The sequence below is a fragment of the Antedon mediterranea genome, chromosome 7, assembly GCF_964355755.1.
Source record: "Antedon mediterranea chromosome 7, ecAntMedi1.1, whole genome shotgun sequence".
NCBI classification, from domain to species: domain Eukaryota; kingdom Metazoa; phylum Echinodermata; class Crinoidea; order Comatulida; family Antedonidae; genus Antedon; species Antedon mediterranea.
In genome coordinates this window covers 20,371,716-20,395,479 of record NC_092676.1, presented here as the reverse complement: position 1 = coordinate 20,395,479, position 23,764 = coordinate 20,371,716, and the positions used below count along the sequence as shown (strand labels likewise).

The 23,764-nt window shown below is 31.3% G+C and overlaps 3 protein-coding genes across 7 annotated transcripts in view; 1 reads left to right on the top strand and 2 right to left on the bottom strand.

Moving 5' to 3' along the window:
- LOC140055264 (uncharacterized) overlaps nt 1-11,750 on the bottom strand; it is a 34,764-nt gene extending 23,014 nt beyond the window's left edge. For 2 of the 4 annotated variants that reach the window (XM_072100554.1, XM_072100555.1), the window contains exons 1-5: nt 11,463-11,750; nt 10,275-10,413; nt 9,295-9,340; nt 5,550-5,674; nt 3,981-4,079 (exon numbers count right to left, since the gene is read on the bottom strand). In XM_072100554.1, the coding sequence (XP_071956655.1) occupies nt 3,981-4,079; nt 5,550-5,674; nt 9,295-9,340; nt 10,275-10,381 (377 nt within the window). In that variant the 5' untranslated portion in view covers nt 10,382-10,413; nt 11,463-11,750. Of the gene's footprint in view, nt 1-1,157; nt 1,766-2,058; nt 2,246-3,980; nt 4,080-5,549; nt 5,675-9,294; nt 9,341-10,274; nt 10,414-11,462 lie in introns of those variants that run through there. The other 2 variants (XM_072100557.1, XM_072100556.1) reach the window with 2 other exon arrangements.
- An 810-nt stretch (nt 11,751-12,560) lies between these two features.
- Nucleotides 12,561-19,286, bottom strand: LOC140054933 (FERRY endosomal RAB5 effector complex subunit 3-like). 2 transcript variants are annotated; one of them, XM_072100063.1, is made up of 13 exons: nt 18,460-18,677; nt 18,060-18,205; nt 17,681-17,862; nt 17,212-17,311; nt 16,673-16,794; nt 16,279-16,379; nt 15,958-16,042; nt 15,553-15,674; nt 15,298-15,423; nt 14,975-15,034; nt 14,525-14,727; nt 13,634-13,759; nt 12,561-12,978 (listed from the first exon to the last, which is right to left on the bottom strand). In XM_072100063.1, the coding sequence occupies exons 1-13, from the start codon at nt 18,605-18,607 to the stop codon at nt 12,889-12,891; spliced, it is 1,611 nt and encodes a 536-aa protein (XP_071956164.1). In that variant the 5' UTR covers nt 18,608-18,677; the 3' UTR covers nt 12,561-12,888. The 2 variants fall into 2 exon arrangements, with proteins under 2 accessions (XP_071956164.1, XP_071956165.1); XM_072100064.1 differs by lacking the exon at nt 18,460-18,677 and adding an exon at nt 18,689-19,286 and having other exon boundaries at nt 12,562-12,978.
- Nucleotides 18,796-23,462, top strand: LOC140054934 (uncharacterized). The gene is made up of 8 exons (XM_072100065.1): nt 18,796-18,890; nt 19,147-19,199; nt 19,491-19,644; nt 19,747-19,871; nt 20,321-20,563; nt 21,258-21,413; nt 21,625-21,843; nt 22,889-23,462. The coding sequence occupies exons 1-8, from the start codon at nt 18,865-18,867 to the stop codon at nt 22,987-22,989; spliced, it is 1,077 nt and encodes a 358-aa protein (XP_071956166.1). The 5' UTR covers nt 18,796-18,864; the 3' UTR covers nt 22,990-23,462.
- The last annotated feature ends 302 nt before the right edge of the window (nt 23,463-23,764 follow it).

The following is a 23,764-nucleotide window of genomic DNA, read 5'->3' as shown; positions in this document are numbered from 1 at the left end:
ACAACTCAAGATAAAAGAAAACCGGGAGAGCAAAAGGTGTAAACACCCCCTCCCTTGATATGCTATGTACCATCATAAAAACCGATTCAATACATCTGGTTTGTGTTAAGAGAAAGGCTATTTCTCTCACCTCATTTATTGATTGAGTTACTGCTATGATGTGCTTGCTATTATTGTTTGCAAAATTCAATTATATAACTGCCAAGCACAATTGAAATATCAAAAGCTATTTATAGTTTACAAAAACCAGGAGAAATTTATTTATGTAACATTACCATGGCATACAGTATGTATACACAATGGAGTGGGTTAGTTTTTACCTGTAAATTGTACCATGACATGGTTTAAAACAGAGTGGGTTAGTAGAAATATACAGGTACTGTACCATGACACAGGTATTGTATACACCAGAGTAAAGTTTATTCCTATGTAACCATGATAGTAAAACCAGATTGGGTTAGTAATGTGTTATACCGTAGTACCAGGAAAGAATGCTGGTGGTAGTACCAGACACAGGGTAATCCAGACTGGTTTATAATTATATATCAATATATTAACTACTGTAATACTCTGAGTACTGTAATAACACAATTATTTTTATGCAAAATTTTCCACACTGGCAGGTATAACCATAAAGGCTGGCCCAATACATTTGTCTTATACCACAACCAAACCTTCCACAACAAAATTTCGTTTTTAAGGACGAAGGAGGATGTACTGTATATATCAGAAAGTACAGTAGTTGAACATACTCTAATGGTCTATATAATAACTACATCGTTCAAATTTTGGGAGGTGTATCCAAAATCCGAAAAATTATTAAAATTTTATAATTACATTCTGTACATAGTTTTCACACAGCATAAACAAAACAAATAGCCTACTCCTACTAAACTGTGCTATACTGTATTAATACTGAAAAATGTTTATATATCGAGACAAAATTCTAAGTTTAATTCTAATATGTTCCAAGTGACTTAATTAATGACATTTCATCAAAGATCCAAGCTGTTAACACAAATATCAAAAGGAAAATGATGTCTGTGAAATGTGAAATAAATTGTCAATACAATTTAGTTCAGGAAGTGACTAGTCTCTGTTCCACATTGTTGAATGAAAATGTACAGACCACGGTCAACACAAGAAACAATACAAACCTTGATGAAGAGAAATGAATCGTCAACAATCAGTGGAATGGTCACTGCCACTGGCAGCTAAAAATCCAAGATTCACCGCTATACCATGTACACAAGTATATTCCAGAATGTCTACTGCATAGTTTAAGTATACACAGAACAGCTATTCTGTAGTTTCCTATGTCGTTTGCTTATAAAACCACTGTCTGTGTAATAAGGCATGAGTTGCCAAATATAGCAGTGGTGTTTATCTATGCAGTTGAAATGGCAATGAAGCAGTGAACCGTGACAGGGTCAACTCAGGTCAATACAATGGCAAAGCATCAGCACACGCTGAGTGCTCCATAATATAACCTGTCGATCAGGTTTTCAAACATTAAATGAATCTCTCTGAGGAAAAAGCCAGAGAGTAATGCAATCTTGTAATGACTTGTATCGATGCGATCAATGGCTGAACATTTATATTACACATGATTATGTTGATGTCCATGACAACATTGTTTGATAATGAATACAGCATGACAATTGACATTTATTATTATGGGATATCAAATTTTTAAACATTGAACCTCCTCAATTAAATACAGATCAAGCTGTATGGAAAATGTATTTAACAATAGAATATGAACAATAGAAGGTTTTACACACAGAAGGCTATTGTACTTAAATAATGCATTTGTAATATTAAAGGATAATTTTAATATGTAGATGAACCATGGAGGTAAACTATTTTTATACCTCCATGGATGAACAGTATAAAAAAAAAAAATCCTCCATGGTATCAATTACTCAGTTCTTACTTATAATACTAGAGGGTACAGCATGTACACTAAATTTCAGACTATCAGTCAGATAGGTGTCATCTAACCTACCCTACTGTATGAAATGCCTCAAATTTACATTATAAAATACAGTATATTACCTTAATTACCGTCAACCAGAATTAACAGCCAGTTCAGACATACAGAGTTATGGTTCCGTGGTGTACACTGTAGTACACAACTTCAAACTAGCAAAGATTAGTGGAAGCCACCTCTCTTACAACACTGACCTTTCATTTGATATGAGAGTTCAAGATACAAGATTATTGACGACACGAAAGTCACATTAATTTTTTTAAATCACTAATCAATGGAATTGATTCCTGCGTACCAGATGTTCGCCCAATCGGTGACAATTGTTAATAAAGTTAAAACTTTGTTATGATGCTAATTACTATGTAACCTCCCTTTCAGTTTACCCTACAAAATTATATCTTTGTAGGTCTGAAACATAAGTACCTTATGTTTGTATAAATGGTGGTGATATAATAGTTAAGTAGATTATCACAAACAAACAAATGGAAATGTTTGTTTTTATTAGCTTTATGAGTCACTTCAAATTTTCCAGGATTTTGAAATAGTCTACACCCCCACGTTTTGATTTCTATGCTAACCTTCCATTCATGAAACTGTTTTTATTGTAGATTATAATGTGTACTGTCTTTATAGCTCAAATCTATTATAGTTATTAGTTATATTCATAATTTTATAGTATAAAACAAATAACAAGAGAAACAACAACAAAGATCAAAACGTTGAATCGGTTTCCATCTCATTATTTGGAGCCAGTTTTAAATAAATCAGTATTGGTTTTTCATACATTTTTAAGTATGGTACTAACAGTAAGAGTATTTTTTTATGATTCAAAAATTTGTTTTATTATAAAATGATTATCATACCTAAAATGTGTATACCTGTCAAACGGTTGGTAATTTTCTGTTACCATGACTTTTTAATTTGTTAAATTTCTTTGAAGAGAAAAACCCTATTATCAAATAGTTGCACATTCGAATAAATTATTGTTGTACAATACTAATATGTTACCTAGAGTTTTAATTAAACTAAATTTACAATAACCAAATAGTTAAATAATCTATGTTAGGACTTTTAATGTAAAATCATAAGATGTGTAAATTATGTACACATAGGCCATCTAAAAATGTATTACTCACTTAATTTGCCTTCCCTTGTATGATGAGAAGCCTGGTGAAAGAGTCTCGACGGGTAGTCTAATGTCATTCTATTGCTATCTAATAGAAAGTGGCTTTAAAGGTCTTTTGTTATTTAAAACCTACTGCATATTGAATACACACTGTGATAGTCAATAATTTACCACACGCATTAATAAATGTGATACATACTGTTTATCAGAATATAGCTTTCTTTTTGGGTAAATTCCCCACCTGATTTATTGAATAGGTTAAATACACATACAGTGTGAAGACATTTATTGCGTCAGGGTTAAATTAAATGAAATAAGGTAAACAAACAATCGACCTTCACACAAACAAACATATTAAATATTACAATTAATAATTAGTCAATAAAGAGAATATCTGGTTTTTGTCAATTTTGTAAATTATTTTGTAGGGTCCATGGTAAAAATGGAATGGAATGTACACATTTTTTTTTTATAGCAAAAAAATCAAAGTTTAATAGTATGATACCCTTAGGGGGACCATTTCCTGGGAAACAATAAGGAGAAAAATATGTTTTAACACTTTAACCAATCCCTATTCAGGGGACACCTCTAATCAAGATGACATTTTTAAAATAAACACAAATTGTAATCTTCATATTTATTATGCAATAACATTTAGTCTTATATAATAAACCCACTCTATAGAGTAAACCCATCTTAAATTCGCATGGGCTTATACAAGTATGAACCTAAGAAAGCAACCTTATTCATCAGCGCCATGAGCAATGAATGTTGGAATGGCGCTATATAAATCGAACAATTGATTGATTGATAGATATTTGTCACACAGAAAACTGTTTCATAATGTATAATGGCACTTACCCGTGGTCACGTTTAATTTTCAGGTCGTCAAGAATTCCAAGAGCTGCACCTAACCCCTCTGCTGCTAGACTTGACGCTTCTCCTCCACCTCCAACAAATCTAAAACCAAATTTTATATTCACATTTACTCAAATATTATAATTATTAAACAATAATAATAGTATTATGTCTATACAGTAAGAAAAGCTTTCATGCTGAGCTATTCTACTGTAGTATATAGCTTGTCAACTTCCATTGCAACGGCCATAGGCTAAGTGAGACTAAATAATGAGAAAAATAAAATTACATATAGAGATAACACACAGGAAGTTCAATGTTCAATAGGCTGGAATAAACGTACATCATCATAAATTAAAACCACAGTGCCTGCAAAATTGCAAACAAAATCTAACACCTGTTTTATTAGAAAATGTTGTACATATTATTATATTAAAATCCTAAATAAATTAATTAATTGAACATAAATGGAAAAAATTATGAACATTTTCAGCTCATGTCATTAAAAATTTAAATAAATACATTTTCATTTTTTAATAGTTCAAAATATTTGAATTGGTAATTGTATTATAATTTAGCTATAATTGTTTTACCTTTGCCAAGGTGCTCACAGTTTGTCTGTGTGTCCTTAGAAAATAAACAAATCTGCATGAGCGACTAAATATTTTGGGCACGATTCTGAATGTTCAGATTCGTATGCAACAACAAATGGATAATTCATTACGGCAATAAAGAAAAATGAAGTGGGTCGTTCTTTGCGTTACTTTCTTTTTTATTTGTCTTACAATTAGATGGGGTCATCACACTTTTATTTCCATACAGTACATTTATTTCTCTTAACAAATAACATTGTTATGTCGTAGTACATTTCTTTACATATTTTAACTTTTTTCATTGTCTTTCTAAATAATGTTTACATACATATTTTAGCTTTTATTTTTTAATAGTTAATTAATATACTTTCTTATTATAATCTTATTTCTTTAATTAACACATTATTCATTTCTTTACATACATATTTTCTTATAATTGCATCAACTTTTTTTTTTTTTTCATTCTACTTCAGTTTTCATTTCCTTTACCTCCATGTTTTGACTGACCTTGCAGATGTCTATCAGCTGGAGTGTGCAGAGGACGCTCTCTCAAAGTCCTCTATAGTTAATTAGTTCTTTTTAGATTATAATATTTCAATTTTTTTATTTATTTATTTATTTTCATTCAATTTATTTAGGTTTACCCAACACACAGGGTTTTTATAATCATTTTTTTCAGGAATATGCTTTCAATCCTTTATTTCATATTCATGTACTTTATTCTCGTTTATGGACAGAGTTTGTTGATAAATGTTATTGGAAAATATATTTGTTAAGCTCTGTCTACACTATCAAACTTTACGTGATGTGCCCATATGGACATGATGATCATATCACTACCATATTTGATCATATCACTACCATATTTGAGCATATCACTACCATACTTGGGCATATCACTACCATATTTGGGCACATCACACTTTTTTGTCAAATTAGTTTGATAGTGTAGACAGAGCTTTAAAATGTGAATACTTACGGTATATCTTCAATCCATTTCAGAAATTGCCAGGCGTTGCTAGTGGGTGTGTAAAATGACACTGTTGGTTCAGGAAGATGATCAATGCTATGATATATCACTAAGCAATAGATATTACCTCCATACTATAAAAAAAAACAACAACCAAAATCATCATCATCTTAAACGCTAATCGTCGTTAGACATTGCACATCTGTGTTGGCCACTCTGTACATTTTTGAGCAAACATGTGTGTAGGTCCACATGTGAAAAGTTCTGTTTCCTTTTTTATGTTTGCCATCCAAATGAACAATTTAATAAACACTCTCTCTAATATTAAAACAAAGAAAATGAGTGAAGTACTTGGCAAAATATTACCAGCATATTACTATTGGTTATATTAAAAAAAAATGTAATTTTATAAATAAAGCAGTAAAGATATAAAGATATTGATACTTTATAAAATTGTATTATTATCCTTACAGTAATTGTGTTCAGTTAATAATTTTTATGAATTATGACAAGAAAATGACAAACCGTGAATACATGCACGGAAATGAGTTTCCATCAGTCTAAAATTGTGAAAAAATGGAGGAAACATCTATTGCTCAAAGCTCTAAGTGAGCATGAACAAAAACTCAAAGGCACATAAGAACAGTTTTTTTATTCAAACTGGTTGTTTTTTATTTATTTCATAAGCTTCCAATAGCGAATAACTTGCCAAGGATGGAAAAACTAAATTTATAATCTATCTTGCTTATAAACTACAAGTCTCATTTGATGCTTAGGGAGTGGAGTTACAACTCTGGCACTAGGTCAGAATTGAACCCTGGACCTTGGGATTGGAAGGCAAGCATGTTAACCACCCAGCTACAGCTTCACTATTTGCGTAGAGTACAGGTAAATTAGTAAATAGATTTAATTTGTGGCGATATTGGTCATATTAAGGAGACTAAGGGTATGTTCAGATCCATGGAGTTACTGTATGCTTTCGTATCACAAGCAATGTCGTATCATAATTTGCATCATAACAGCAAAGTGTTAACCAACTCGCTTAACCAACGCTTTCATTAGAAACTGAAGTGTCACCAATTTGGGCGAACATCTAGTGTGCAGGATTAAATTTGATTGGTTAGAGGTCAAAATCGTTGATGCCTGTTTTTTATATCGTAATTCACTAATATTGTACCTTGAGCCGTCGTAACAAACGAAAGATCAGTATAGAGGTGGCTTTAACTAATCTTTTCCTGGTTCAGACAGACCTATTGAGTTGTACGCCACATATGATACAAAAGCATAAATCTGTAGGTCTAAACAGGCCCTTAGTTAATAACTAGTAAACAATTATTTTTTGCCAACACCTGTCCAATATCATTACATCTGATACTGTATACTATTTGTCCTATTTTAAAATCCTTGAACTAATCTCAAAATTTTCCATACAAATCTGGACAATTTTTACTTGGCAAATAACCAACACTTCCTCCAAGTAGCATGCAAGTAAACTATACCATAGCTATGTCAAGTTAATACTAAAGTATACAATATTATCTTATAATATTTAAATGAATTTAAAATTACTAAGAGTACAATGAGTTTACACTAGAAAAATATGTTAGATTTAGTTGTTAGAGCAGTCAAGTCAAGTCAAGTCAAGTCAAGTATCATTTATTATCATTTGTTTTAGGAAAAACATAGAAATTCTGTTTGCTCTGTTGGCGGAGCACAATATCCAACGGACACAACACGAACTCAAAAACAAAAACATTACAAAAAAAAAGTGTCTACATCATATTTAAGGCTCTAATAGATCCTGGAAAGAAACACAGTGAGTATGTTGTTGTTTCAACCCTACAGTACAGTACAGTTTCGCATCCTTCTTTTTCTCTATTACTAACATCTGCTACATGGAGAGTTCATAATTAAATTATTGTAATTTGTAGTGAGGGTTAAATTAATATATACTGAATTGAATAATAAGAAAGAAAGAAAGAAAAAGAGTACAGCAATAGATAACCCAGAAATCATGATAACTTTTATCAGAAATCATAATGGCAAATATCTGACAAATTAAACATGAAGTCAATGTCACAATGACACATTTAAGAACAACTACACATGTATTAAACTTATGACATATTATAACATTCCTCATTTGGCGTTCACTTAAACGTTCCGCACCAAGTTACTTTGAGACTTTCTTTTTATACCGCGCAGTAAACAGTCTAGTACTAGTGATGTTAAGATAACAATCCCACAAACAAAAGACTGACCATTGGTGTACCTTTGCTGGACCAAGAATAAAGAACAGTGTACCATTTACATTAAACATTTGAATGACTAATTATCAGTTTAAAAACAAACATTCAAAGTACTTTTTATTTTAACCAATGTTATGAAAGTATGTTAAGCACCGCTGAATATGAGCTTTTCATAGAAATGGGCACTACAGTATATAAATGTTAATGACAACATGGCTTATCTACAATTAATTTTCCATACTTGTGGTGCCATACTAATGTATTAAGTAATGAACCTCCCCAAGCCTGTTGCCAGAAATAAAAGAAAAGGGAGAAGGTTTGATTTTCCATAAAAAGGTGCAAAAATTGTCATGAGCTCATGTTGTAAAGCTACAGTGTAACGTTGTTTACCACCACTTACGCTGATGGTTTCTACTTTGAAAAGCGAACTTTAGGAAAAATTGGGGGTTTGTTTGGATCCTCGAACCCCACCTGGCTATAAGCTTGCTCCCCAAGATGAGGAAATTATATTGTCAGACCATGGAGGTATAATGGTCAGACTTTATTTCTTTCTTATACAATGTGGAAATTGCACAATGATATTAGTATGAAATAACAATTTAAATCCAATTTATAATGTACAGTAGAACATTAGATTTGTTTTAAATATTATTTCACCTACAGTAATTACATAAAATACACTAAAAATTGTGCTGAAAGTTGACTCCCACCAGAAAAACAGATCCGTGTTGGATCATAACTACCACAAAGAAACAATGATGTATTGTACTATAATAGTGTACAATCGTCAATGAACTGTGAATAAATAAAGGAAATGCAGCTGTTTTTAATATTTTCACTTGCTTTAAATAATCTTAATATGGTAGGAAATTAAATGTGAAACTACAACAACCCAATAACAAGCAAATCACATGATGGCAAGAAAAATATGAAATTTATATCTTATTGGGTAGTGGTCTATTATTCTTGACACTTTTAATCACAAGACAAAAAACAATAGAACACTTACAGGACCCATAGATATCATAGTAAACTATAATATTTCTATAGAGGACCAAACAAAGTTTTCCTTTTAGTGGAGTCTATGGGGGGTGGCTATAATAGTGTTTAAGTATACTGCTTCTTACTCATCAGGGAAAAATATCATTTTTTGAGTCAAGAAACATAGTTTTGTATTGTATTTTTTGCTACACAATTTTAGACATGTGTAGCAATAAGGTTGTTTTGTAGAGCTTTTTGCTATGCTACACTGGCGAAATTACTCCCTGTTCATTTCACAGGAAAATGTCCCCTTAATAGAGGTGTTCCCAAGAAGGGTTTTTTCAATATGGTCATTGTGTCAATACAAATTAGTTATCATCATTTAAAGAATGTTTTATATTTGTTAGTTATATTGTTTTTTTATGCTATATTTCTGTCGAGGAAAATACAAAAAAATCAAATATTTTATTTGATGTGATAAAACAATTATCTAAAATATATTTTAAAATATTTAAATTACTTACATCTCCGCAGAAATCATTCTCTACAAGTGGTCCACCATTGAAATGCCTAAAAACAACAAAATAAAAGGCCAATATAATAAGCTAATAAATATACATATGGATTAATATTAAGTTACATTTTTAGATTCTCAGGTACAAGCCCATCCCCAATTTACTGTATCAGGTCACCAGAAAATGGTAAATGGTAGTGTTTTGATATCTAGTTCCACAGTATCATTCAGTATGTCAACACGACATGGACGTTTGACAAGAACGTACAAAAAACATTGGTATATATCTGTTCACATTATTATTATGTTTTGTTATAATACAGTAAAAATGTTAGATAATAATAGGTAATTTTTAGCAAAAAGAGATAAAAACAAAGCCATTTTGTCGTAACATATTTTAACAAGTGATGCTTTATCTGTAGGCCAATTGAAAATTAATTGTTGTTGATATAAATGTATTATCTTCCATTGGTATATATTAAATTCATACCATTGATTTTAATGGCCATGCTGTAATATTTATATTGTTCAATTTATGGATTGAAAAAATAAAGAACAATAAAAACGAACATACATCACTTTGTGAGAGAAACAGTAAAATATGGCTAAGTGAGCCCCCTATACTTCACATTTTAGTATGTGAAGTCTCAGGAGAACGTGGAAAGGAACATCCAGAGGGGCATAGAATCATTTGCTTTATTAAGCCCAACAACAAAGTAAAGTTGGTAAAATGAGGAATGGAGAATTTATCCAGCAATTTCTTTTGATCAATTTCTCTGAATTTATTACAGTAGTACCCCTATTAAGTAGACGCCTTCAAGACCCAACAAAGTGTACCTATTTTAATATTAATTAGTGTTCTTTAGTGTTAAAATATAGTTTTTCTCATTCATGTCCGCTGAATAGGGCTGTCAGGATTCTACTGTATTATGTATGTGTGTTAAAAGGATATATCTAATGTGAAATAAATAAATTCAACTTTGAACTTACTCTAGTGTTGGTATGATATAGGATGTCTTTAATTTGTCAAAATTGGCAGCAAGGTTAGCAGTGCCGTCGATCACAAACACCACATTTGAGGGTGTTTCAACAACCATACTTGTGTTGTAAAGACAGGATCTCAGGAAATCTTTAATAAAAATGAATTATAAATAACAAATACAACAATGTTAGCTGAGGCCATTGGTTGGTGGGTTAAAGGGTGATTCAACAAATTGCTTACATATTGAAACTTAGATTAATGTGAAAATTTAAATTTTTTATATAAATTAAAACTGCACAATCATTTATACTACTGTATTGTCCCCCTGAAAAAATAATTCTTGTAAATGTAACAAATAGTTATCCACTTTAACCAAAAATTGAATCGGAAAAAAAATGTATTTACCTGAAAATGTAATTTAAAGCAAAAAATGGTCAAATTGGCTGCCAGCCAATAGATTTTTGGTTGAATTTAACCATTTATTTTGTCATTTTATAAGTGAAATTTTTTTTTTTTTTACACATATCAATTGGCGTGGAGCGTCGTGAAAACGCAAATTGACGTACGATTTGCTGGTTCGGAACTGTGCCGAAACATGTGTGAAAGACCCTGACTTACATTTAAATATAAGTTGGTAATTAATAAGGGGAATGGTGAATTGCAAGGATGACAGCAAAGAAAAGTGATGAGTAATACATTTTTTAAAACAAATACAATTCATTGAATCAATTGTGCATTTAATAGAATAAAAATGACATTAAAAAAATTAGATATACTGGACACTGCTAGGTCCTATGTAATTTTCGCCCGGGATGATTTGGCCTGGGAACGATTCCGTCTGTGATATGCGGCCCTGACTGAGATACAGCTTTTTTGATGCATTTTATTATATTAATTATTATGATTAGCATTAATTGTCTTTTTAATTAATACATTCAACTGATCTAGCCTACCCTATTAGGCTAGGTGTATGTATTTTTCAACGAATGTGCCAGTGTCATAGACTTTATATTGCAAGACCTAGGCTAGGCCCAAGAAGGCACACATAACAACGTTCTATACAGTCACGGATTGCGGAGAACGATCGCCTTGCAAGAGAACAAATGTGCCTGCCGAGACGGCCTAGAAATAATAACACAAATGTGGAAACAAACAGGAATATTCCTAATTCACTTTATCAATAAACATAATCTCACCTGTGATCTTATTTTATAACTGACGTAAAAATTATATCATTTTAGCAAATTCTAGGCCTCAAATACATAAAAAGTTCAAGGAGGAAGGAGAGGCACTCAATCTTCGCTCTTTCTCTATATAGTCAAGTTCATCAAATCCTGCTTTTGTACTGGTTGTACCAATTGGATTTCCTCCCGCTGATAATTAATTATGTCTTATTTAGAATACCACATAGCAAATGAGTTGTTACTTTTCTATCGATATTCAATACATAATTGACTTATAGTTTAATATTTGCAATAAATGTAAGTAAGTCATGAAAAAAACAGAACAGTTTATTCACGTGGACACAGCGGAGGGAGTAGGATAATTTTATTAAAGTATAAGTTTGTATTTTAAAGAATTTCCTATTTTTTTTTTTAAATTTTAATTTTCCAACAAATTAAAAATTATGACATTGAGATTGATTTCAGTAAAAATTATGTCAATCATCTTAGACTAAATATTACAGTTCAGAGTCAATGAATTGGAAAAAAAAATTTAAGTTAGAGTTAGTTAATTTAATAATTAATGCTAATAGGCCCTATAGACAAGTTTAAGCATAATTATTGATTTGATAAATAAATTTTCACAGCAAATATTCTGTGACATGTTAATTATTTCAAAAGTGTAAAAGTGTAACCATTACTACAGGAGATTTTCATAAATGTTTGTACCATATAAGAACATTTATAGAAGGTCAAAACGTTGCTACTCAACTAATGAATTATCGAAAATACTTTCAGTGTATCATAAATACAATGGAATCCTTAACATGCAACGACATGGATAAGCTATTTGTTTTATAAGCTTTATATGTAAACTGTATGTTATTGGATTGTTAGGTGTCTTGCAATATTGTTTGTGAAAAATGTAGGCTTATATGTAATTTATATGTAGGCCTAGTGAATGTAATGAACATATAAGAAAATACAAAACTTTCCTAACTCAAGAATTCATTAAAATTTACAGGATACAGTAAATAATTAACCCTGTGATAAAATAATTAAATAAAACTCAAAAATCCAAATATTAATTATATAATATTTTTATTTATATTGAATTCTTATATGGAAATATACAATATACACTTTTTAAGAATAGTTGTTAATAATTGTGGGTTCTCCCATCATTTGTAAACCAAATATTATTATTTTATTTTCAAAATCAAATTAATGCAGTAAATGTAAGAATATCTTCACTCATTCCAGCTCATTATATGTTCTATGACAGCAACATATTTAGGGGGGATTTTCCTCTGCATAATCTGTAATTATTATCATAAATAATATAACTGAATTTATATTAATGCTATTATTTTTACATAATTTTTATACTATACTCGCCCCATGAAACCACTCAAACTTCTTTAAAAAAAAAAACAACAAAGCTTAGGCCTTTATCTAGTTACTGTCTTGTCAAATCTACGGTTCTTGACATACGGAATATCTGTGGTAGCATAGAGCTCAGCTGTTCAAACAGATCGGCAGCAATACCCTGTACAAAATCAAAACATAAGTTTGAATTAAAAATTTATTATGACAAAAACTGATTTTAATTTTTTTCTTTTATTCATTTTAAAATTTTTTTTGATTTTTTTTCAAAAAATTATTTCAATACAGTAGAACACCAGACCACTCTGACTCACTCCTAACGTTGAACACACCTATTCAGGAGACATTTCTATTTAAAATTTCCTGTGAAACAAACATGGGGAAATACAGTATGTTTTAACATTATGGTCAACCACTATTCAGGGGACACTCTACTAAGGAGACAATTTGTTGGCTCTTAAAGGTGTCCTCTAAATAAGGTTTCTAATGTGAGTAAATGAAAAAGTAAGTAATATTTATTGCTTTCCAAGAACAGTAAAATTTATGAAACAGCATATTTGAATGAAAATAAATACATAGAAAAATACAAATATTAAACTTAAGAAATTAACCCCTTAAGCCCAAAGGCTTGTTTCCAAAGGGGTCCCCAACAAAACACATTTACACGAAAATTAGTGGGAATTTTTCGCATATAGAACTTAAACATACTTTCTATAAAACATCTATTGATCAAGGTAACTGAAGACTGAATTAAGTATATTAAAGGATTCTTAGAATAAAAAGCAACAATAAAAAAAAAAAGTAGGATAGGTACATACTTTTGGAACAATAAACTGAATAGTTCGACTCTGATTGCCACTCCATGACGCCATTTCCATCATAAAACCTTTGATGCATTTAAGTACCAACTCTGCTCGCTTTAGACACCAACTAATAGTCATTTCCTAAATACAAAAAAAAGTATTAAGAAAAAATCTATTGATGAATACAGACAAAGAACTTTAAAAAAACGTGTAACTGTTAAATTTTAAAAAGTATTGTGGGATAGAATAGAGTAAATGTTATTTTTAGAGAAAGTAGTTGTGCGCCCTCAATATGTTATGTTCTATACTGTAGAGGAGAGAGATTAATGTACATCCAAGACATTTTGGCACACGACACTTCTGCATTTATTGTATTCCTGTAAGAGAATAATGTGTAGAAAAATGTAGAGTACGATTCTAGAGGACGCTGTTTAAATGGCGTCACCTACTGTGACCTTATAATCTTAAATCCTGTTAATAAAAAAATCAACACTAAATACATATTTTGATTATAATGAACTTAACCTAAAGGTGACCTCTTAAATTGTAATGAATTCTCCATCATCGTGTATATCACCTATTACATTGTGAGATATAAGTGACGACAAGTGCTAGACTACCAAGAGTAATTAAATTGTGTATACCTTAAATTACAACTTGTTTTCATGAATATTTATTAATTCTATTCTTTTAATAAAAAAAAATAGAAGGAGACCCATAATAATTATTAAATGCTAATATGGAAATATTATAGTATAGGTAGGTATTATAGTTCACTATAATATCTCTATGTTGCTAAGAAGCCTTAAGCTATAGTGTAGGTAGGTATTATAGTTCACTATAATATCTCTATGTTGCTAAGAAGCCTTAAGCCATTGTAATGTGAACATGTTGATGTCCTATTACCTCATGCATTTCATATACAAGCAGCAGTGGAATGCTGATGCAGTGAACATCAAAATCGACACAACACTTGAGAACACTCCGTAGAGCCACTATTACAGGATGTCTTGAATTCAAGTCTGGCGCCCTCACACTGTCATTAGTTACTAGATGAAAGACCACATGTACTTGTGCTAGATTTGAGTGTTTTGTGATGTAAAAATCACCTGAAAAACAAATTATATTTATTTAAAGGAAAAATAAAAGAATATAAAATATTAATAAAAAAGTTTTTAGGTGGGAGTGCAAGCCCGTAGACAATGATTAAGGGTTTGAACGTACCAAGATTGTTTGCTTAAATGCCCATATCAAACTAGAACAACAGCGCAATTGATATTAAATATGCTTAACTAGCCCAACAACCTTGTGCAGTAAAGAAACCCCTCAGGCTTAGACACAGTTTGCCATTTGTACCTTGTTTTAGATTACTTGAAATTTCATCCGAGGGCGAAGCACAACTACCAGCAGGTGAATCTTAAAAAAATATAAAGAAGTAAAATATAGTTGAGAGGTTAAGTTTATCTTTAGTTGATGGATCCAAAAAAAATAAACATTCACATTGTATTTATTTTAAAATTCTTTGTCTAAAGTTGTTATCATAATTGTTTGTCCTGTGTATTATTTGTATATATTTATTACCTATGATTTATCAATACATAAAAATAAGTTGATATCAACTTGTTGTTTTTGCTTTATTTCACAATGAGAATGAGATAATATAACAATCAGTTTAGTACCTGAGTTGGCTTTACGTAGCTGCCGTTTTGTGTTGGCTTTTGTTGTGTACTGCTGAGCAACACGAATCTGTGTCTCTAAGTCTGGGAAGTGAAAGTCTGTTGATTGTTGACATATTGTTGCAAATTCTGAAATAAATAAATAAATAATCAACTTCCAGTTAGCCAATCAGTATTTTCGATTTTATGACAACCCTTTTTATGCCTGTGTATAAGGAAATGAATGTACACAGTATTAAATTGAATTAGTGTATTTACCTCTTTTAACACCGGTATATGTATTTACTCTATCGTCAACTAGTAATACTAAACCACTCAAGGAGTTTGAGAAGAGAGACATGGCTGTCTGCAAACGCTGCGGTTGGGGTTGGATTCGTCCACTGAAATTTAAACATATATATTATTGTGTTACTGCAAAGCATTTAATTTTTTAAATTTTTATATGAAAATTTTTATTCACATTCACTTAAATAAATAAACTTGTTATGCCATGTTAATTCATTGTGTGAATGCAGGAACATTGGAGATGTGCTTTCTTACTTGATTGGTGGACATTCTAGGCAATGATTAACAACATATTAATATGTGCAGGTCATAGCCCTAGGTCCCCACAAGCTCCCTTTTTTATTACTCAAATATAGGTAAGTATAAAAATACACTTACTCTATTCGCAGTGGCTTGTGTTTACACAGTTCCTGGATCTCCATGCAGACAATTCTTAAATTATGCATCGTTTTCATCTGGGCACCTGAAAATATTTCAATGGAATGATGTCACAACAGAGTGAGACACAAACCCACTACTAGGAGGTTACATAAATACAGAAGAAACATAATCGATGTAATGGAAGGCCTGGCTTGAAACTTAAAATGTAAAAGATAGGACACTACAGTAGGTTAAGTTCAGCACCTTATTTTAACATTTCAGGTCCTGGGCTCCAAATTTCAAAATCGTGGATCTGCCACTGAATAGAAAAGAACTTACCTAGATGAATTGTAAAGCTCTCCTCCATTCTCCTTTCATCCACTCGGATTTGTTCTTCAACTGGTGGCGGTGCAGAGTCGGACATTGCTCGGATTTTGCGACTGAATAAATCAAGAAAAGACACTATGGTATTACTATCTTTTTATTTATTTTAGGGAGTATCATCTACTAGACACTACAAGTGTGGTTTTCTTTCTTATTGTGGGAAGTTTAAAACAATCTTCAAATTAGGTAACAGAACTTATTTTTGTATATTTCATTTATTTTCATTCATTTGAATTTATTCATAAACAAAAAGATTACAACATGGCAGCAAAAATGTTGAATTGCGTTTCAATTTATAAAATATGTATAAAATTGGTTAAAAGTACTATTATAGGTCAACTAACTTTACCTCACTTGACCTTCTTGACCGTTCTTGACATCTTCATTTAGACGATACACCCACTCCTTAAATTCTCGTTTCTGATTGGTTTGCAGATTAATTAATTCATTTGCCCATTTTGCCTCAGCAAGCTTAAAATTTAAAAAAGTTTATTTATGAATTTATATTCATTGTGGCATCATGTGTCTTTTTTTTGGTGTGACTTTTCTAATTTAAAGCTGTCTACACTATCAAACTAGTTTGAAAAAAAAAGTGTGATGTGCCCAATAAGGTAGTTATATGCCCATATATGGCAGTGATATGACATCGTCATGTCTGTATATAGGCGCATAACATTTTTTTATCACATAAAGTTTGACAGAGCTTTAAATTAGAAAAGTCACACCAAAAATAAAGAGGGCTTGTAATTGATGGTTCTACCTAAAGAAATACATTATATGGTTTTTATCGGCACTTCTCAGGTGAGAATTTTGAAAATACTGTTATCATTTTATTAATTACATAAAGAATCTTTTTTCTTAAAAGCTAAACAAAAGATAATACAGTACCTGTGTGTTTTCAAAATGCAGAGCAGCAAGTCTATTGACTTGTAAATCATCATGTGTTACATCCAGTCCCTGCACAGCTCTTTCCATCTCATTCACTTGTCTATAAAATAAATCAAAGTGTGTGTTCGATTGAAGATATTAAAGGTACAGTAGTCTTCTATATAAAGATAAATCTAAGTGTGTTTTAAGACTAAAGATAGTAAGGTGGTGTAGTCTATATAAAGATAAATATAAGTGTGTGTTCAGACGGAAGATAATAAAGGTACAGTGTTTATAAAAATAAATCTAAGTGTGTTTTCATACTAAAGATAGTAAGGTAGTGTAGTCTATAAAGATACTGTAAATCTAACTGTGTGTGTTCAAACTGAAGATAGTAAGGTAGTGTAGTTGAAACAAGATCAGTAAACTTTCTCCTGTACATACTGTAGTACTAATTCACACACAAGCAATAATAAGTCCTTTTAGTTACCTAGCCTGTAGTTTAGCCATTGCCTGGTCTCTGTTTGAGATGACATCCTGCACTGCCATTGCATAAGTATGCTCTAAGTTTAGAAGACTCTCTAATGCAGGAGAATGAATCAGCTGGTGGTAGATCTCAGCGAAGTTATCATCTTGTTTTGGTTTTAAGTCTTGAGTATATGCAACATGTTCCTGTGAAATAATGTATATTATATAACACCTAAATAAATTCCTGTCATTTGATTGAACAATTGTGGGTCACATTGAGTGCAATAGTAAGCACTATTTAACAATCAATTAATTTGGCCATTTGTCCAAATAAAAAGAATCATAGAATGATACTAAACATAGCTCAATTCTGGGTTGTTCCAACCAAAATGATATCAGACCTGAGTGAACGACTTCGCCCATTTTTCTGCAAGATTGCCAATATCATCGTCACCAATTTGCAGTGTTTTCAATGCCTCCTGTGCACAAGAATCATGATAACTGGCTGTCCCTTTGGCAATAAAGTTTGTCAGCGAGTTCTGTAGGTCTGAAATGAAATAATTTGCAAAAAAACACATTTGTAAAAACAAAAAATGATGATTATGATATCCAAAATTAACATCATAAACCTAAATTTCAAACCCCACTCACATGACATTAATTAAATGGATGCATGGCTGCATAGTTTCTCGAATGACAGTAAGTTAGTAACGAGTCACTATGCATCTTAATATTGGGATGAAACGACCAAAACCTTTCGTGCATATGCCTAGCTATATAGCATGGCAGTACACCACCTACCCGATTGAATGAAACAGGGCAAGTTGTGTGCGGTCATTAACCGGCCTACAAATTCATCGATACTTGCGTCAAATGGGAAGCTAATAGGAACTGACAGTTTTGAATATGTTCCCTTATACTTGAATGGAAACTGGAATTCATTTTCCATCTTAAAGATAACCAAATTCACACTAAAAAAACGTTTTATTTGGAACTTGCATAAAAAATCAGTGTGTTGATGTTTACTGACCTTAATTGACCTAGGCCTAGTAGACTATTTTCCTGTCGTGATCTTGATCCTCTCTTTCATGAGAGATGAGCGAAGTCTGGTTTATAGAGTCTAGAGCGGGAAGTTCGATTTTGTTATTGTTTTTGGGTTCACATTCCTGTTCATGTTTTTTACTTGATTTTATTATTATCTGTGTAATGTCTGACTTTGGTAGACCTCATAGGTAAATTTTATATTATAATTTATTATCAGGCAGTGTTTAATGAAATCCATCTTCAAAGCTAGGCTAAGTAGGGGCCTATTTAGGCTAGGCCTAACCAAACCAGCAACACTCTCTCGATCAGATCACTCACAGCCACCTGAGCAGAGAGTGTCAGTGAACTGGCTGCCCGTTGTGTCAGCCTAGGCATAACTTAGACGTTTGCTTTTTAATGTATACTTTTTTATCTTATTATTTGTATTTCCCATTGTTCTTTCAGGTCGCGTAAAGCTATTGACTATTCATCATTTGTTCAACAAGATGGAAGTGATGGTAACAACAATTTATTTTGTTATAATTCTTTAAATTATTTGATTAGGCCTATACATCTATTAATAATCCTGTGGCTTAAGCAAATGTAATATACTACACTAGTATTCAACAAAAATATACAGTATATTTCAATTTTAAGAGCTGATGTCGGCTGTGTAAATAATTAATAATAAGTAAACATATTTAGGTCAGGTTGTTTATTAATATTATTAGCCTACTGTTTTAACATTCAATTAAAACTTTATTTATATTTATATATTAATTCTATTTTTTATTTTATATCTACTATAGATGATTTTGAAGTTCCAACACCACCACTTAAAAAAATAAGGGTAGACAAAAAAGCAACTAATCATAAACAAACTAAAACTACAAAATTGAAAAATGAAAAGAAGAAATCTACAGCAGCAGAAAAGAGGAGTGAACTTCCAGAGAAAAGAGAAAGGTATGAACAAATAAATTAAACTTTACTTGAGTGCAAAACAAATTGGAATGTTTTACCAAACCATGGAAAACTAATGTACTTACTGTATTTTTAAAATAAAAGGATATCATTGGAAAAATTAGAGGAACAGTCATTTGAAAGAGAAATTCAGAAAGTGTTGGAATTATCAAAGCAAGAATCTCAGAAGGAAAATGATGAAATAGCAGCTGTAGTTCACAATAATAATGGTAAAAAGGTGTACTTTAACATATTATAACTTGAAAAATAAAAACAATAAAACATGAAATTACTATTCCAAGAATCTAGCTGATTCTTGGTACTGTACCTATATAAATGTATACAATATCCCAGCCATTGGTTTAACCTTAACATAATACAGGGGCATTATGTGATGTCCGTGTGACACTGTATTACAGAATCTACCTACGATACTGGGCATAATTTACCTTAATGTGAAGTAAGACATTTGAATAAATGATCACTAATACAAACTTATTAGTATTAGATAATATTTAATGATATATTTTGCAGGTAAAATCTGTTGTGCGATTACATTTTGAATTACTGAAAGTATACACATTCAGCATGTAGACTGGCAAAGGGTCTTGTTGCATTTCTTAGAATAATGGCAGAAATAAATATAATAATAAATTCTCCTTTTTTTTTTTTTTTTTAGATGAAAGTAATTTACAACCATCAAAAGCAAATGTCTCACCAGTTGTTGCAGCTCCGCATTCTTTACTAACATCCATACAGCCTCCTCAACTTAATCAGAACTGTGTTGCTACCCATGAACCAAGTATTGAGATATTGGAAGAAGATGTCAGAGAGGGCGGCAAACCATCAAGAAGAGCTTCAGCTCCGAGAAAATCATTAGCAGAGAATCAAGACGATGATAGTGATGATGATTTCCATGTTGGTTAGTTTAAATCATCTTTGTTTACATATGATTCCTCAGTGTTTGCTACAGTCTGCATGAAATCAAACCTGATTATTGCACATCAACGCCAGTTGTCGTAGACTCGATCTGGTTCAAATGGCGAGTCAAATGGTCGAGCGTTTAAGACAGGGGCGTCGTTTAACGTACCTAAAATGCCAGCAACATGGCAAGGGTTTGAGGCCGACTCGCTAGTGGTGGAACAAGTCTTTTCGGAAAAGGACTATACACCTATCAGGGGGATTACAGTGATTAATTTACTATTGGTAATCCTTGGCCTAAAGACATAGAATAAAAAAAAAAATAATAAGTTCATTCAGCGTACTTGGCTACGTGCTGTACTATTGTGTTTTACAGTGTTCTTGCATGAAATCAAACTGATTTGATATACTGTAGCAATGTTTGCAGCACTTTTGCGTTGTCAGTTCCTTGTGATTATGAAATATAGCACTTTGTGTCAATACATCGCGGTCTAGGGAAAACCACACTTTATGGGTAATAATTAGTGTTAACACTGTAGAATATATTTGTAAGAGAGAGAATTTGTACGTTTGTTTGCTGTACACATCTTTACTCTTATACTACATGCATGCATACACATGGGGTATAAAAATGACCGCAATTGTAGTGTAAAACCATCCCTAATTATTAAATAAAATGAGAACATTTTTATTAGGTGATGTGGATAACGGAAGCGATGGTGACTTTTCTGATGATGGTGACGAAAGTGATTATGAAGTATCCAAACCAAAAAAGATGACAAAGGAACCTAAAAAGAAAACTGTAGCAAATAAGGAAAAAAATACTACCAAGAAATCCAAGCCAACGACAGGTATGTTTTGTTTTTACTGGTTTAACAACTTTCTTTCCTGTTTTTAAGCTTTTGGAAGACGTCTGTGAAAAAACGGTTATACAACTTTCCTCAAAACAATGTTTATCGGCAAAATGTCATGGTTCATGTTGGGAAAAATTACTGTAGTTTACATATGTATTTGTTAGACAGATTCATCAAATTCAATAATATTTTTGATTTTAATATATAGGGAAAGCTGACAAAAAAACTAAAGCATCACCTCCTAGTAAAATGACTTCAGTTAGCAGAGTTCCGACAGCTTCATTACCAACTAAAAGTGCTGCCATGATTCCAACAAAGACAATAGGCAGAGGATTCACACCACCAGCTAATAGAAGTGGTGTGTCAAAAACCGCTACATACTGCACACCAAAAGAGATCGTTAGGAAGCCTATAGTCATGTCTCCTGGTATGGGTTCAGTTGTTTTTTTGCACTTAAAGATATATTGTCCCCCAAAAACATAAAAAATGAAGATTAATTAAATATTACTTTGAATAGGTTTAGTTATTTTGTAGTTTGAAGTCAATTGACTGGCAGCCAATTTGACTATTTTTTGCTTTGAATTACATTTTTTCAGATAAATATTTTTTTTTTTCGATCCAATTTTTGGTCAAAGTGGAACATTATTATGTGACATTAAAATTATATTCAATCAAAAATGTTTTAAGAATTTAAATGAAAGCTTGTTTACCTAAAATTTCAGTAATCTTTTTGTAATTTTGTATGTACTTTTGTATCAGTTCTTTGTTACAGGACCCAAGTGAAATTAAGTTTTTAACTTTTCTTGGCATTCCTTGTAATCAAGGCCTGTTTATCCGTGCAATTGTTTTTCTATGTTTTAATTGTTTTTTAACCTTGATTACCAAATAAAGAAATTAAAAAAAAGTAATAAATAAATAACAATAAACTCTTTAGAACATAAGCAGGATCCTAATACCCTTTACATAAATATAATTAAAAACAACAATGGTAAAATATAGAAAATTACAGTCCCAAATTTGCTTACCCCTACCTACAGTAATTTGGAAAAGAACACTCACTAAACCAGCTTCTTATTTCACCATCCACACGACCCCTAGCAATGTGCCCTACAATTTTTTCATTAAATCGTTTATATTCCACAATGCATCAAACTTGATAAGTTAATACAGATTAATTCAAAGTATTCAAATAATAGGAACAAAGCATCGAAAAGACCATATAAGCTTAAGAGAGCTTTAAAATAACTACTAATAATGATTTTATCAAATAATAATAAACAATACAATGCATAAATATAAGTAAATAAGAAATAAATAATAGTAATAATATAAAAATATAATAAAAAAAAATTACACAATTATGCTACAGGGCAATACAAACACAACAATGTATTCAATACCAGACTGTGGTGTTCACACTTTTGATTTTGCATTGTAAAATTAATTTATGCTATGTGTTTTTATCTTTAAAGGTGGAGAGAATCCTTTAGGCGGTGTTAAACTGATATCTCTGAGTCAACCCCGACGTCTTGGACTCTCTCGTTTTGCAAGGGTGAAATCTTTGCATTCATGATACAAGACTTTACCAAGTTCCAAACAATTACCAGCTGTCACTATACAACTTGTACCAATAGTACTCTCCGAACAAAATAATTTACAAGTAAATCCTGAAGTTACAGGTAGCTTGTTTTTGGAAGAACTTTACAGTATATCTGGAATCTGGAATATATATTTTACAAGCAGAAGTCGCAGCCATTTCCAATTCAATTTTTCAGACAATGATTTGTAAAATAAACAATGTTTTAACTTTCATAAACCCTACAAAACTATTTGAATGAGGAACCTGCAAATTGAGAAGAGCACAAACTGAACAGTTTGTTTCAACATGGAATTCACCAAGAATTTTAATTATATACAATAATTTGTCATGCTTTAATCTGTAAACGTTTAAGTATGTTTGAAATGTAAATAGAGTATTTACTAATGTAATATAGTACATAGAATTTGTATATTATTATTTTTAGAAAGATATTAAATAAATTTGTTGATCACAAAATAATTGTAATTTTTAAATAGTGTCATTAGGAATCATTAAAAATTAAAACATTTTTATCACTATGATTGAATTTGCCTACTGCTTTATCATATTGGGTCATAAAGCTTATAATTTCTTTTTTTTTTAAATTTTGTTTTTATTAAATTTTAGGCAAATTGCCAAGGATAACCACAAGTGAACTCAATCACTGTCCGTCCTCCAAAAGGTTGCTCTCATGTTCACACGACAGATGCTCTACATAAACAAAGACTTATTACAAGTCTTTGAAAGTGGAGTTGCAAATTGTCATGAG